A 14,460-nucleotide genomic window follows, 5' to 3' on the forward strand; every position below is an offset into this window, starting at 1 on the left:
AACAAAATCTGAAGAAATTGATATGCACATTTTTGTTTGTTAGTGCCCTGTCTTCAGTTCATGAGATGAGTGGTGAATTGAGGAGGAAGAGGAAAGCATTTTATCCAGAATCCAGTCATGCTGTCTCTTTTCTTCACATTTCAGTTCTTTGGTGAAAGAGACCTGTTATCAGACAATAAAACACCTTCCCATTTTGAATCTGAAGGTGCAGACACAAATTAAAACTTGCATCCACAACACACAAATGCTCATGAATTCTCTTGTCCTCCACCTTTGGCGTACTATGTATTTGGCCAATTTCTAATCACATACACAAGACACAGTTAGGCAGGAAAGGGATGTCCCTTTCACTATCTCGGACACTGTATTCAAGTTGGAGAGGCAACACTGTGACTTCCACAAACTGGCTCAAGTCCTATATATTTTAATGGATTAATTCAGGCAAGTTTATGAGAACATATTCATTTGTTTTGGAAATCATTATTACACACTAGTCTATGTATATTTATTAAACCAATGTTTGTTTGTATGTTTGTTTGTGACCTTATATAACACATTATTAATATAATGCTCTATTTATAGACTATTAGCAAATTATTTAGCCTCCATAGCTTTGGGATTGTTAAAATGCCTTTAATCATATTAACTAGACTGCACATACCAAGCTTTTATTCTGAAGGCCAGGTCCTTTCCCTTTCTTGGTGTCCTTGGTTAGTCAACATGACAACACATCCTGAACAGGAAGTCCATTCCCCTGCATCAAACAGCACGAACACACACACACACACACACACACACACACTTTTCTAAGACAGACATAAGGAGGAATTCTGACTGTCATGTAGCTGTTTCCTGTTCTGTTTTGCTTCATTCTGGGTCATCAACTTATTATCATCAGTCATGTGTAAAAGCTCCCTGAAGCACTAATCATCACAAATACATTTGGATTAGGTGTAATAGTCAATAGTTTACTTTTATAAATAAAAGTTTAAAAGGACCTTCCTATTTGTGAGAACATTACACATTTTACACCTCTAAAACCCTTCACCACTGTCAGCAGATAATATGAAGGACTGGTTTGTCTCGTTAGCTGAAACTTTTTTACTAGATAATGGAAACTTTAAACAACAGAATTAATTAATTTGTTCAACCTCTTATGTTTAGGCAGTTTGAAGTGGACACTGAAAAGGGTTTTGCTCCTTAAACAGACCAAAGAAAGCAATTTCTTGATGAATTGTATTTGAAGTGACAGAAGAATTCACAATCCCCCCCCCCCCCCCCCCCCCTTTCCCTTAATTAGCTGTGGTGCAGAGATAGTAATAAAAGAGGTGCTTTTAATTTAGATATTGGGAAACATTGCCTAGATTTGACAAAGCTAAACTGCTCAAGCCTCATATTTGCTTCAGATCAACTTTGCCATGTTAATTTACAGAGTAATGACTGAGGATTTTGTCCCTCTGCAGTACAAGTGGTTCGGGAACAGACTTCTCTGGGACAAACTGGAAAAGATCAATGATTACAGCAAGCAAAGCTAGTTTTATTGTTGGGCCCTCACTGTTATAAGACAGATTCATGATTTGACTCTTATAGTAAAATATTCCAATCTTCCAGATCCAAATGATTAAAGTTTCGAATATAAAACTCTGAAATATAATGGATAATAATGGAACAGAACAGACTTACATTTCAACTCTTATCAACCACTTAATGCACTTTACACCTGAAGTTGTATTGCTCTTTTTTTATTCATCTAACACCTCATTCTATGCATTTTTATGCTCTTCGGTGTGTTATGTAATTTGCTTCCCATCTAAGGTTGATTAAGAATTATCCAAGAGGAGGTGAAAACCCATGCAAGCACAATGAGAGCATGCCTGTCCACAGATAATAGCCCCAAAGAAACCAACACAGTAAAAGGTGACTTTTGTAAGTCTTTAACAACATTACACATTTTCTACACATTTGTAACATATTTGCAAAAGGAAGTATCCATCTGCCTGCTTTAAAAATGCCTATGATTAAAGCTTCTCTGAGAAGGGGACAGCTTTATTGTTTACTAGTCACTAGCATGAACCCCTTTTCAGGGATAGGTAGGTACCACTTTTGTTCTTTTCTATTCTTGACAGTCATGTTACAACTTTTGTAAATTTAGCTCTAGAAAAGGCGATGGAGTAAAAGAATGAAGAAAAAGCAAGAACTAAGTCTGATAACAAAAAGTTTCAAAAAATAAAGCCCTGAGCCCAACGTGTAATCAAAAGAGCTGAGTGACAATCTCCTGCTTTCTCAGTTTGGGACTTTTCAGAATCATCACATACAGCAATACAGGCCAGTTTAGAACAGAGAAGCCTGAAAAAATCAAGACAATGGAGTCAAAGTTCATTGCAGTTTGGCACATGTCTGGAATTTTTGAAGGCCAAATGGCACAGCTCAAGTAAAAACAGATCTGTCAAGTCTAAACAGACCAGTCCAGGGCAACTCTGCACTTGTTCTATGCTAACACCCCCTCTCCCCTTTTTTCTTTTCTCTCTTTTTTGCTGTACACATAATAGTGGTTTAAAAATCAAATTTCAGAGTCGCTGACCACAAATAGCATTCAGCTCTAACAGAACTGCAGCCCAAAGTTTTTCTGTCTTTGTGTATGAATCCACAAGTGGCCAAGTCCATGTAGCTACAGAAGCAGCTCATATGCGGACAAAGTAGGCAAGCTGAGGGGGTTTCGTCTTATTTGGCTATGAGCTGCTCTGAATCATTGCGCCAATGAAGTGTACACTCAAGAATGTGTGGCAGGACTCCCTTGAGATTCACAGGAAGGGGGAGGTTATATGTTTATGTTTGGAAGGGAAACAGCATTGGTGTAATACATAGCATGATTCATATGTTGATGGCATAAGGCATCAAGATAAACACTTAAGCCTGGTTTTGGTGACATGGTTACATTTGTATGAATGTAAAGGAGCGAAATCAGAGTGAGCAGGAGAGAGAGACAGGCAGAGAGAGAGAGAGAGAATCTACTTGTGAAAGAGAGAGAGATGTTGTAATGGACATTGCGTAAAGCATAACTATGCAGATTACTACCATGTAGAGCACAGATGCACATTAGCCTGGTTTTAATGTTTAAATCCAAGTATCCTCTTGAACCTCTCTCTTTATGAGGGCCAATTAAAGTTGCAGAGGGAGGAGTGAGGAAATTTTTGCAAAGTGAGGACATTTTGGCTGGCCCTCTGCTTGGACTGTGTCTGTCTCCTTAAAAGCTATCTGATGATTCGGTCTTGTTTTTTTATGGTTTGAGGTTAAACTTGTTGATATTATGATAAGGCCTAAAAGAGTTGGTGGCGACAGATGAAAATTAGCACACTAGTATAACACCCCATTTTAAGTCAGTGATACTTCTTAGCATACAGTTAAAACATCTAGCGCTTACAGAGGGAAATGACGACTTTTGGTGTTTGTCTCCACCTAACAAACTCAAAGAGGATTTTTTTATGCTTATATCCTTATTTTTATTCTTGGACCTTTCTAGAGTAGCTTTATATGAGTCACAGTGCACAGTTCCTTATTTGTATTTTCTGTCTCTCAGTGCGGATCCTCATTTTCCACTTTGACACCTGAGCTTTAAGTTTGTAAGGATTGTGTTTAGATACACTAAACCTCAGTGTTTTAAACGTTTTTAAATATGGTATAAAAACATACCTGGTGTTGTTGAAATCTAGGATAAATTGAGTTAAAGTGAATTTTATTTACCTTTGCTAAGGGGTCAAACACTAGTACAGACAAGGAATTCTTTTTTAACTACATAGACTGCAAGCCCAAAGACTGTCTTAGAACACAGTGCGCAAGAGATAACTCGAAAATCTACATGCAGCATATTGGAAAGACTGGGCAAGCCTTCTTGTAAGTAGTAGCCTTCAAGAATAGAGACAACATAGTGCGTTTAATCCAACAAGGTCAACTTCACACAGAAAAGTTGCAGATTCTTAAACTCTTCCATTGCTATAGTTAGAAAAACACACAATGTAATGCCTAGCCTCCACATTAATAAAGCAGTGTGGGATCGTATTGACAGGACTGACAGAATAAGACAGCCAGCATCCAAAGAAGAGATTGAAGTGTCCTCCGAGAAGCCTGGAGAACTATTGCTGAACACTGCTTAAAGAAATGGCAAGAAAGCTTGCCTAAGTTCAAGGACTGAAGAATAAAAGTAAATATTGTTAGAACTGCACAAACATCTTATATGCTATGGAGTCCATATATGTTTCAACCAATTTCCCATTTTCCTAGCAATATACAATGTAACCATGTGTGCCTCAAGATTTTCATACAGGACAAAGTAGCAATTTCTGCACATTTATGGAAAAATTTGTATAATTTCATTGTGTATAAAGACATTTGTATTGATGTTTATTTTACATATTTGTAATGTCACATGGAAAAGAAATGTTTTTTGTGTGTTTTAGAGTAATATTGCACATAGTATGTGTGGCGCATCTCATAACAATTATGTCTTGTAGTTGTTGCAAAAGGTTAATGCAGGGTGATCAAAGGTATATTCATGAACTGTAAACAGCTCCATTGTGTGAAAGTAAACTTCATCTGAAAAATCCAATGACAATTTGGCCCTAGCATTAAACGAAGAGCTATCAGCAGTTCTGTATCATCTTATAGCGCAAGAGAAAGTGTGAGTCCACTGATGTCATGCAACAGTCAGTTGAAAGCACAGTCTTCTCTATAAAATAGGAGATGTTTGAAGCCACTTCTCTCCAAGAAAAACATCAAGGAAAGACTGAAATGCTGCACAGACTACAAGGACTGGACAGTAGAAGAAGTGGAAGGTTGTTTTCACTGATGATGCCCGTCTCTGACTGTTAAGGAATTCTAAAAAATTGACAGTCCAAAAGAGGAAAGGTAAATGCTACCATGATTTGTGCCAATGGTGAAGCATCCTGAGGTTATCTAGGTATGTGGTTTCTTCTCATCCATGGGATTCTGCACAGTCACAATTCTGCCCCAAAACACTGTCATGAACTAAGAATGGTGCAAAAGTTCTTTCAACAATCCAGAAATAATGTAGTGGTAATCTGTCTATTTTCCAGTATGATGGAGCAACATGTCACAAGGCAGAAGTTATAACTAAGTGATTTGGTGATCATCAAATTAACATTTACAGCCAGAAAACTCCCCAAATCTTAATCTAGTCAGTCAGTCCTTAAGAAGCAAGTGAACAGCCTGCGATCGGCTTGCAGCACTGATAAGACAGGAATGGATGACCACCAGAGAGCTACAGAGAATTTTATGAAGAAGAATCATCACTGTACATACTGACTGCATAAATTTGATTTCTTTCCCAGTTAAATTCTTTAATCTCATGAAGTGCTTGTGATTGTTCTTCATTATACTGAAGCAGAAATCAAGTGAACATCATGGTGTATAAGAAAAATCCAGAAGGAACCAATTAAATAAGTAAATCATAAGACTTACTAAAATAACAGCAGCAGAAACTAATTTTAATAGTTTTGCTGCCTCCTAGAGGTAAAGGAGGGGATTACAGCAGATTTTCTTTCATCTATGAATAAACCTTTACTGTGACCGTATTTTCCCATCAGACAAACTGTCATTTTACAAACAAGAAGACATTGGTCCATAGAAAACACAATGCTAAATATAGCATTTTTAGGAGCAGAAAAAGAATACTGAAGTTTCATATTCAATTTCATATTGAAATGTTTCCTTCCTTTTCCCATCTTAACAACCGCATAGAGTGAGGCTTGCTTGTAAAACTTACCAATCACACCCTTAACTAGCGTGTTTTCATAAGCCTAAAGGGTAAAACTTCATGACAATAGATCTGGGCTTTTCGCACCCATTTGGTTTTGTCATCAAAGTGCGATGTGCTCTTTCACTTCCAAGTGATTGGTCACTGGAAAAGCTCAGCGAGTTTTTTCAATAAATTGTACAAAATTTTAATCATGTCGGATCCTTCTTCATCGTCACATAGTCCATATATCCGAAGGTTGTCTCTGCATACTCGGCCTTCCTGCTCGAGCAGGTCTAGTTTGATGCTGTTAGCCTCTTAATGAACAATGACACCACCTGTAGCACCTTCTCAGTCTCTTTGATTCACCCCTCTGCCTCTTCCACTCTAGCATCAACTCTTCTCAAGTCACGTTTAATATCCGCATATTATTTGTTGTTATCTTTTCTAAAGTCACAAAGTTCTTTCAGGATATTCATGTTGGGTGGGTTCAGCTGTATCCATGCCCCATGTGACTAACCTTAGCTCAGGAGAGTAGCTCCTACCCACATGGCTTTTCTCTGTTTCCTTTTCTGTTAGAGTTGTGACTCTCATACTTTGCATTTTCAAAAGCGATCTCCACTATTATCAAAAAGATTACCGAAGGGGTTGTTCACACCAAATAGGAAAGAGACAAATAGACTGTCATTCTCTTCAAATCAAATCAAAATGTATTTCTATATCACATAATAATACAACAAAGTTGACCAAAGTGCTTCACAGTCGGTCAGAGCAATAGCATAAGACAGAATAAAAAGAAACAGATAAAAGGAGGGCAGGAAACAACATGACAATTTTTTGAAACAAAAACTAGCCATGAAATAACATACTAATTTGAATCAAAAGCCAGACTAAAATAATACGTTTTAAGATGCAATTTAAAAGACTTGATGGACTCGGAGGAACAAATATAAGGAGGGAGGTTATTCCAGAGTCTGGGAGCTACGACAGCAAAGGCCCGATCACCTCTGGACTTCAGACGAGACCTCGGTTGCATCAGGGGCATTTGATTGGAAGATCTAAGTACCTTATAAGGGATATACAAATGAAGGAGTTCGCATAGATAGCTGGGAGCCAAATTATTTAAAATTTTAAAGGTAAGCAAAATAATTTTGAAATTGATACGATAATCAACAGGGAGCCAATGTAGGTTGGCTAAAACTGGTGTGATGTGGGCATAATTTCTAGTACCAGTAAAGAGACGTGCAGCTGCGTTTTGAACTAACTGGAGCCGGTGAATAGAGGAAGATGGGAGGCCCGAGTAGAGAGAATTACAGTAGTCTAATGTGGAAGTGATAAGAGTGTGAATGAGCTTTTCAAGATCCTTCAAAGGGAGGTATGGCTTTGCTTTAGATATCTGACGCAGCTGCTAGAAACTGTTTTTTCGCCACAGCTGAGATGTGTTTCTCGAGTTTAAAAGAGCTGTCCGGGAAAACACCAAGGTTTTCTAAAATTCTCTTGCAGGTGGAACCAGAAGTGCCCGTTTGCAGATATAACAGCTGAACATATCCGTTGCATTCTTTCTACATTAGAAATCAAATATTCTTCAGAAAGTTCTTCCCATATATGTGGAAGTTCCCATAAATGTGTGACATTTGTAGGTTGCTTTGCTTTCAATCTTCTGTCCATTTCATCCCAAACCAGCTCAATGAGATTTAAGTCTGGAGACTGCGCTGGCCACTCCATGTTTTCAAGCTTACTATCTTGTTCTTTTTTTTCTGAGGTAGTTCCAACATAGCTTGGACTTATGTTTTTGGTCGTTATCTTGCAGCAGAATGAACCCCTGACCAACTAAGCGCAACTCAGAGGGTATTGCATGGTGCTGCAGAATGCTGTAGTAGGGTGCCTCTCCCTCTGTACAAGTCACCAACCCTGGATCCAAGCGAAACAGCCCCAGACCATCACGCTTCCTCCTCCATGTTTGACAGTTGATGCCGCACACTGTGGAACCATCCTTTCACCTACTCAACGTGCTTCGTTACATTTAGCCGTTACACCAGGTGCGTACCATGACTGGGTTCATCTGAATCACTTCTACTGTAGCTGAATATAGTACAGTATACTGCAAGGACAGAAAAAAATGAACTTTTTTAGTGAAAACTGCTCTGCTCAGGGATGGCACAGATCACCTAATGCAGGTTTCTTGTATAAGAGCCACTACTGACAGCCTGGTTAGCTGTGGAGGATGAGGGATGCCAGGGAGAATGACAGATTTTGCTACTCAATTGATAAAAATAAAAGAATGCAATGATTGAGGCCTGCAGCTAGAAGGAGCCTAATGCCAGTATAAGGACATCCATTTATAGGCTTTTCAGGATATATATATATATATATAAGGATATAAATTTAATACATATCCTAATCAAGTTAAATACGAATCTGACTTCAGCCCACAGCCCAGCACTGTAGGTTGACAGTGTATAAAAGCATAAAATATTGTGACTCCTGTGAGAGTGCTGGATTGACCGTCCTGAGGTATACTTTTCCACAGCTCTGAACGGATTCTCCTAAGTGTATAATAAAGACTTTATTCTTTGTGATCCTATTCTGGGTGTCGTATTTAAACCTATACTCGGGCTATTAGAAATGGCAAAACATTTTGTGTAGAACTCCAAATCAGATGCATAAGGTGCCCGTTACAGGGATTTTTCTCTGCTCATATTGTTCTGTAATACATGGACAAAAGTTGACATTAGGTGAGGTTCTTGATTAACAAAAAAAGAAAAAAATAATGACATCCTCAAAATGATTTGAGTATTTCTTGAAATTCTAGGTTTCATTACAAGAGCGGAAGCAAGCCATCAGTGCACATTTACACTTGATAAATATTCCTGCTTATCATGCCAGCGCTCAAAACAGTTTTTTTTTGACGTGAGGCACAGGGGGACATTGCAAGCCCTACAATAAATAGGTGTTTTCACCCTTGGGATGCCAGCATCCAGGCACCTCCTGCAGTACCTCCTGGATTGTGTAGCATCGCTGCCGTAATAACGCGGCATGCAGGTGAGTGTGGGCGATGGTGCTGCTGGTGCTGAGCCTACAGCAAAAGACAGCATTTCCACAGCAAGGTGCTCCCAGAACTTTTTCTGAGTTACCGGCTCCTGACCCTGGCTCCTGCATATCTCCTTGTGCAAAATAAAACTGTTCACAATGGCAATGTCCACGAAGTGATAAAAAAAAGTCTTATACCACTTCTTTGTTTTTTGTTGAACACTGTAATAACCAATGAGAGCATCAGATAAATCAACACCATGCATGTTCTTATTATAATCCAGCACTGCATCGGGAACAGGTATTTGCTTTGCCGACCACGCCCCAGCCTCCTTCACTCTACGCTGCACAGTCTTTCCACTGAAGGCCCTGTGCACCGTGGAGCACATCGTTATCTCCCGAGTCTCAATCCACTTCACAAAGAGCACTTCATCTTTTCTAATCCAGCGCATATCTCCCCTCTCAGCTCTTTTAGGAAAGTTATTTTTTTCTGTGCGGGGAAAGTCACTCTGGGTTTTTTTAATGGTTCCACAGCAGCCAAAGCAATTCTTATGCAGATATTGGAACAGTGCAGGGCTGGTATAAAAATGATCCAAATATAAAGTGTAGCCCCGACCAAGCAAAGAAAATGGCAGAAGATCTAAAACGGCTGAGTAGCTCAGACCATGGCTTATGCTGCTTTCACTCTTCCCTGTGTAGACAGAAAAGTTCCATATGTAACCCGATGCTGAATCAGCCAGAACAAACAGCTTGTATCCCCGCTTTGTGGGCTTCGCCTTCATATACTGCTTGACGCTAATTCTAGCCTTAGATGCCACCATCCTCTCATCTATGCAGATGTTTTCGTAAGGCTGGAAATTTGCTTTGCAGGCATTCACGATTTGGTCGTAGAGCGGCTTGATTTTGAAAAGCCGATCGTACTGCGGGGTGTTTCTTTTTTTTTGGTTTTCCTCGTCGTCTTTCAGGTTGGAGAGGTGCAATGACCACACGATGGCCTCAAAACGGTTCCTGGACATATATTCTTGGGGGAAGTGAAAATTGTATGGCCATTCTCTTTTCCAGTAGTCAGCTCTGTGGTGTACACTTACAAGGCCTGTGAAAACAATAATAGCCAAGAAGACGTAAAAGTCTTTCACTGTCAGATCAGTCCATTGAAACTTTACACCAGCTGCCTTCCTTCTTGCAGCATTGGCATTGGTATTTTGAATGATTGTCTGTACAACAGGTACACTAAAGAAAAGCTGGAAGAGCGAAAGTGGAGACCATGATGCCGTCTTGTTAAATGTAGGACCAGGTACCCTGGAGGGCATAAACTTGAAGGGTTCAGGATTTCTGTCCTCCTCCTTTTTGTTATGCCACATTTCTTCCTGTTCAGGAGGCCCACTCTTCCGAGCCTTAGACCTAGCAGGCTTCGATTTAGCTTTTCTTTTGGCCGGGCTTTGCAGAGGTTGTTCATAGACATCATTGTTGCTGCTGTGGTAAATAAAGAATACTTATTCAAAATCTATGAAAAACTTAACTTTATAAGGAGTAGTAAAATTAAGATTACATACCTTTCAGGCAACTGGGGGACAGTAGGAGCTGAGGTAGATTGTGTGGCTTGGGAATGATATGGCTCTGATGGCTGTGCAGGGGATGAGGGACTTAGGGGCTCATAGTCTTCATCATCACTAATGAAACAAACATAAAGGTCAAAAAGTTGATTAGATTCTTCTAGACGTGGAGTTTTCAGTGGGAGAAAGGTTCACTACTCGTCTAAAAGACTTCTTCAGTCTCAGCTGAATTTCTCCACCTTATCAACAAATACAACATAGATAATGACCAGCACTCGCACCGCTGCCCAACAACGGGCCGTGAAGTCCGCTTCATGATCACTAACATGCAAATTGTCTCGAACATTGATCAGTGGATAATAGCGGCTTCTTGCACCAATAACGGTGTTGTGCCAAAAATGGATTTCCGGTATTTGCCAAAAAATGATTGCGGGAATTTTAACTATTATAAATGAATTGTTGACCTATTATCGGCCAGCAGCAGGTCAAACATATCTCTCATGAATGCTATCAAGTCATTTGGATGAGAAAGAAGATTCGTATCACAAACTAGAAGGTACAAACAATATTTGTTCAGGTGACTTTTATATACACCTTTTAATTATTTGGTTGTCACCGACATAGAAAATATGTTGCCAAGCAGTGGGGGGGTGGGTGGGGGGCTTACTGGGCTTAAGCCCGGGTTGTTTTTTCAGAAGCCCGGGGTCTTCTGGAGTGTAATTTTTTCATAGTTACATGCCTGGCTGACAACTGTATAAAACAAAAACTACACACAATATTCGAAGCACATAGTGCACACTGTGTAATATTGGTATGATCCGAGCTCAGACACTAAGCGACTGAGCGAGGGGGCGGGGGGAGCTGCTGCCTGCGAGTGCGCTGTTGTTGGAGCCAGGCAGACAGAGGAGAACTGAAGTTTGAGCAGGTACCAAAGCAAATCATTCGTACTGTACAAATAATGTAAATATGACGGTGCATCACGAAAGATTGATATCAAACTGATCACTTGACCCATATTACGTTACTTGCTCTTCGAGTGAATCAACAAATGGCGAAATGAAAAGCCGAACAACAACAATGCTGTTTCTTTAGAGTCTTAGCTTACATGTGTTTATTTCATATTTTCAGTTGTTTCCCTCCACGGCTAAATAAATCAGTTTCAGTAATGTACAAGAATGGACATAAGGAGCTTCTTTCAAAGAAAAAACTCTGATTGATGTTATTTTATATATTATGCTTTGTATGTTGTTCAGTATATTTCTATGCAAAACAAGAGGAATTTCAATACACAGCAGTATATTCACAGTGAAACCAGATATTTACATACACTTTATGGAAAACACAAGAACATTTTTTTACTGTACAACATCAATTTAGAGTAAACTTGTTTTGTTTTGGATAAATAAATATTGAAATATCTTTTGAATTAGTTAAATGTCAGAATAAAGAGAGACAGAGCTGTCTATTTTAATCACTTTCATCAAATTTAGGAGTACATGTACACTAGGTTTATTGTTAATTAATAAGAAAACTCCAGACGATTCCATTCTGAGCTGAAGAAGCTTCTGATAGGTTAGTAGAGTCCATGTGAGTAAATTGGTGGCACAGCTGTGGATGCATATAAGGCAAAACACAGAGCCTGTTTCTGTGACATGGGAAAATCAAGAGATGTCAACCAAAACACCAGGAAAAGAACTGTGGAGCTCCATAAGTGTGGCTCAAGTTTGAATACAATTTGGTGCCATTTACAATTAAGAAATATAGATAGTTTCTCTCTTTACTCTTAAAGTTAACAAATGTGTTTTTTATATTTATCAACCTAAAAAAATAAACATTTGGTCTGATTTGATGTTACAATTAAAAAAAGTGTTTGTGTTTTTATCTGAAGAGTTTGTAAATATCTGGTTTCAACTGTATATTTGATGATGTTGTTGTTTGGCTTGATTGTCAGCACTAAGAGGGAGAGAGAGGAACAGAGAGGGAGAGAGAGGAACAGAGAGGGAACAAGAGCAGGTGAGACACACATGTTAGTCAAATGGTTGTTTACCAAAAGTATCACCGTATCATAGGTACTCATGTATCTCGTACCTAGTGTTTCTTTTTAGGTTTGTTATTTTTCAAATTCTACATTTATTAAGTTATGCAGGCTTGTTTGCACAACAAGGCTAAATAATTATATAAACTTTTCTCAATCTAAATATTGGACTTTGGTAGAATTAAAAAATAAGTGTAGTGCAGGTCTATGATGATTTTTAGTGCTACTATCATCTAGTTCTGACTCTGGTTCTGTCTTGGTTAAGTCCCAAGTAGTCCTGCTTTTGAACTATTGTAGTCCTGTTTTAATTCTGGATCAGTTCTGGGTCTGGTTGAATTGGGGTTTAGTCCTCGTGTCTTGATACAGCCCCGACTTTGTTCTGCCTTGCTGCTTAATTAAAAAAAAACTAGTTTAAGGTGTCCTGCATATGTGATATATATATTTTCCCTATATAAAGTCATTCTTTTTTGAACCAAACTCAAAACAGAGCCCAATCTTTCAGTCATTTCTACCCCCATCCCACATGCATACTACCCTTTAGGGCTAAGCCCTGGGTGTATCAAATGTCTGCCTCTGCCTCTGTTGGCAAGACAGATCTTGCCAAGAGGGGAGCAGAAATTGTAAGAAATATGACATCACAGTTCCATACAATAGTTTAATTGACCAAAAGTGACTAGATTGATTATAACGTGGGTGCAATTAGCCTCTTTCACTTCCTGTGTTTGCAGCCTTTCCCCAGTTCTCTGTGAATGATACTCATGATCATTGATTAATGGTCCTGACAATTTGCATATTAATGATCAAGAAACTGACCTCACAGCGCATTGTAAGTCAGTGGTGCTAGTTTCAGCCACTATCAAATGTACTGTTGATAAGGTTGGGGAAATTCAATTCAAGTTACTGGGATGAGTAATGAAACTTCTCTCCCACTGAAATCGCGATGTCCAAATGAACAGAATCCACGTTCTGGGATTTCCACACTGTATGACTGACCATGCACCAAGACAAAAAGATAAAAAGTATTCACCAATAAACCTGAGATTGCATACCTTTGGGGCAGCAGTATTTCGTAGCCCGAATCGCTGCTATTTTCTTTGTCTACCTGGATGAGATCTTCGTCATCTGACGAAGAATCTTCAGCACACAACTCTACCTCACTATCTTTCGAAACGATCTCCAGCATGTCCTCTGTCTTGCACGATTTGTTTTCGGAGGCCATTTCTGCAAGTAAAACGTGCGGCACGACAACAGCGCACACAACGCAGGACTGGCGTGTAATGCGTATCGAGTGTAAACATTAGTAGTCTTCCTGCAACTTTAAATTAGTCGGGATAGTAACTCCGGCTTCTATTGGTCGATCTGCAGTGGCGGGACGTCCTGTGCCGAGCGCGCGTCGCGTTTTAAGAAATCCAGCTACCTTCTCCACGCGCACGTGACGTCACTGGTTACGTCTGACGCCTCGCTGGTTAAGGAAGTGTGGGCGTGTTTTATGAGCCGAAAGCGTGTTCGTGTTGGAATTTCATGTGTTTTCATGGAGCCCATTCAAAGGACAAGCCTGTATGGCGATACTCTGAGCTGATCTGTCCCTATAAAGTGTTATCCACAATATGTCTGTAAACAATGAAATGTGTTATTCTGTGTTGGTCAAAATTACTTTAAATTAATAATTAGTTACTAATTAGTGATTACATCTCCACGAAAGTAATCCAATTACTCTATTTTACTGATTACTTATTTTCAAGAGTAATTAGTTACTTTATTACTTAGCTATTTTTTATAAAAAAACATGATACACAACTTGAATATGTTATAAAGCAATATAAAATGATATCATATAAAATGTAATCAAATGAATAAGTCTATTTTTAAAACATGTTTTATTAGTTTTAATCTTTTAATTTCATGCACATTGCATCAAGCAAAAATTGAATTATATGCTCTGACCTGAAGAAATTTGTTTAATATTTAAACCTATTTTCTGCATATTACAGCATATAAAATAAAATAAATTTTGTGCTTACCCTCACTCTTTCAAGGAAAACAGCAATAAATAAATAAAATCGAAGATTCAGCTGCACCAAGTCCTGTCATTC

General features: G+C 38.9%; 1 protein-coding gene across 1 annotated transcript; it reads right to left on the bottom strand.

Moving 5' to 3' along the window:
- Nucleotides 1–1,955: 1,955 nt before the first annotated feature.
- LOC120716269 (piggyBac transposable element-derived protein 4-like) lies at nt 1,956–13,978 on the bottom strand. Its single transcript, XM_040004052.1, has 3 exons — nt 13,417–13,978; nt 10,333–10,449; nt 1,956–10,252 (listed from the first exon to the last, which is right to left on the bottom strand). The coding sequence occupies exons 1-3, from the start codon at nt 13,584–13,586 to the stop codon at nt 8,590–8,592; spliced, it is 1,950 nt and encodes a 649-aa protein (XP_039859986.1). The 5' UTR covers nt 13,587–13,978; the 3' UTR covers nt 1,956–8,589.
- Nucleotides 13,979–14,460: the final 482 nt, after the last annotated feature.

The sequence above is a fragment of the Simochromis diagramma genome, unplaced genomic scaffold, assembly GCF_900408965.1.
Source record: "Simochromis diagramma unplaced genomic scaffold, fSimDia1.1 OVJJ01000322.1, whole genome shotgun sequence".
Lineage (NCBI taxonomy): Eukaryota > Metazoa > Chordata > Actinopteri > Cichliformes > Cichlidae > Simochromis > Simochromis diagramma.